The following is a 2,197-nucleotide window of genomic DNA, read 5'->3' as shown; positions in this document are numbered from 1 at the left end:
CCGGCCTTACTGAGTACTTAATATGTGCCAGAAGTTCTTCTAGGTGCATTTAATCCCCACAAGGTCACTATGAGGTTAAACTAGTATTATGCTCATTTTAAAGATGGGAAAACTGAGGCACTGGTGGTTAAGAGACTTCCCAAAGGTCATAACCCTAGTAAGTGCCAAAGCCAGGATTCAAACTCAAGCAGCCTATCTTCAAAGCCCATGCATACTGCCTCCCTTCAGAGTAACGATTAATTTTTAAAAACCATAACTTGCTTGGCTACAATACTCTCTATAAGACACTTTCCACCGACTCTTTCATTTCTCACCACAGCAGCCTAGGGAGGGAGGCAGTGTTTACTTCCAACTATGGAGGGCAGGGGAAACAGGCTGTGAAAGGGGGAACCGACTTGCCTTGCCAAGGTCACACAACAAGGTCAGTGGCAGAAGTAGGGCTGGAACTTGGAATTTTCCAAACTAGGACTTCAAATATGGGGGGCCCTTCCCCAGCCTTGGCCAGTTCCCAAGCTCCCCCAATAACATGTCTTCTGGCTAGAGGCCTTGAGCCTCCCTCCTCAGGTCAGCTCTGCCTGGGCTTCCACCCTTCAGCTGCAGGGTCCCAAGGCTGTGTCCTCCACACCCCCTGCCCTCCCCGTCAGATGGGAGGGGCAGGAACTCCAGGGCTGGTGGAGTTTCCGACCAGGCAGGAAAAAGAACAAAGGAACTGGGTTGGGGGGGTGGAGGGGATGGCCAGGAGGGTGGCAGAAGTAGACGGGACATTTCACCATGGAATATGAAGTCAAGAAAGGGAAGAAGGTAGGTAGGAGGTTGGGAGGGAGGCAGGGAATGTCCCCAAAGCTGGGGAAGGGGGCAACCTGGGGCAGGGTGGGGGGTCAGTAGCAAGGGGCATAAGTGGGGTCTTTCTTCTCATTTGGAAGTAACTTCCTTCCCACTCTTGGGCAGCCAGACATCCAGGCTCTCAACTCCCTGTTTCTCCACTCTCAGTGGCCTCTGGCATCCCTAACACGGACAGACAGGGATCTTCCCAGGAAACCCAGCCAGACAGACTTAGTTTGGGAGATTCTCCACACCTGCTTCCCTGGTGTTCCTGGTGGCTCTCTCCTGCAGCCTCTCAGACAGAGGGACAGACAGACACCCAGCAGATCCATTCTCCCGCTCGCCACTGCCCCAGACAGAAGGACCCAGTCAGGACAATTCTGATAGGAGGTTGCCTACCCAGGCTTGAGTCTCCCACCTGCTCCCCTGCCCCTCCCCACCTTTCTACAAGGGGCTATGTGTAAGGCGTCAGCCAGAAGCCATTCCCCCACCCCCAGACCCTCACTGCTTCTGACTCTGAAGTTTTCTGGTATGCTTCTCTGGGTGTCTCACCTGGTTGTCTTTGGAGTTCAGGGAGCTACTCTAATTTTAACTTCCATCTTACCCCCATTTCCATCCTCCCCTCTACCCTACCCCCACCAGAAACATGGGTCCAGGTTGTTCTAAAAGGTGCCACATGAATCACACAGGGCTCAGAAGGGAGCCAAGACATACATGCATGTTTTCTCTTAGTTTGTTCTTTTAATAGGTATTTATTGAATGCCTATTATGCACCAGGCATTTCATTTCTTTTGTTAAAGCAATGAATAAATTAATGTAAAATTGCATAGAAGGGCCGGGTGCAGTGGCTCATGCCTGTAATTCTAGCACTTTGGGAGGCCGAGGCGGGAGATCACCTGAGGTCAGGGGTTTGAGACCAGCCAGGCCAATGGCGAAACCCCGTCTCTACTAAAAATACAAAAATTAGCTGGGCGTGGTGGTGCATGCCTGTAATCCCAGCTACTCAGGAGGCTGAGGCTTGAACCCAGGAGGCAAAGGTTGCAGTGAGCCAAGATCATGCCACTGCACTCCAGCCTCGGTGACAGAGTAAGACTCTGTCTAAAAAAAAAAAAAATTCATAGAAGGTCCCATGCTCAGTGCTGGAGGACAGAATATTAGGGTACCAAGCCCTAGACTGATCAGTTTGAGTCGAGAGCTGACGGGTGGAAGGAAAGGGGGTAGGGAAGAACGTTTGAGGCAGAGGAACAGCATGTGCAAAAGCCTCACAGTGGGAAGGAACGTAGCAAGCCAGAAGGACTGAAAGAGGACTGTGTAGTGTGGGCCCAGGGGACAAGAGTGAGGCAGATGGGGCTGGACAGGTGGGCAGAGCTGAACC

The 2,197-nt window shown here is 51.9% G+C and overlaps 1 protein-coding gene across 1 annotated transcript in view; it reads left to right on the top strand.

The window, feature by feature from the left end:
• Nucleotides 1-767: 767 nt before the first annotated feature.
• Nucleotides 768-2,197, top strand: part of LOC105539548 (cerebral cavernous malformations 2 protein-like) — a 23,757-nt gene continuing 22,327 nt past the window's right edge. The window contains exon 1 of the mRNA XM_011979877.1: nucleotides 768-801. Within this exon, the coding sequence (XP_011835267.1) occupies nucleotides 772-801 (30 nt within the window). The 5' untranslated portion in view covers nucleotides 768-771. The remainder of the gene's footprint in view (nucleotides 802-2,197) is intronic.

This window comes from Mandrillus leucophaeus, unplaced genomic scaffold, assembly GCF_000951045.1.
Source record: "Mandrillus leucophaeus isolate KB7577 unplaced genomic scaffold, Mleu.le_1.0 Scaffold206, whole genome shotgun sequence".
Classification (NCBI taxonomy): Eukaryota; Metazoa; Chordata; class Mammalia; order Primates; family Cercopithecidae; genus Mandrillus; species Mandrillus leucophaeus.
The sequence above is the reverse complement of the archived record's forward strand: the minus strand, read 5'-3'. Positions and strand labels throughout refer to the sequence as shown.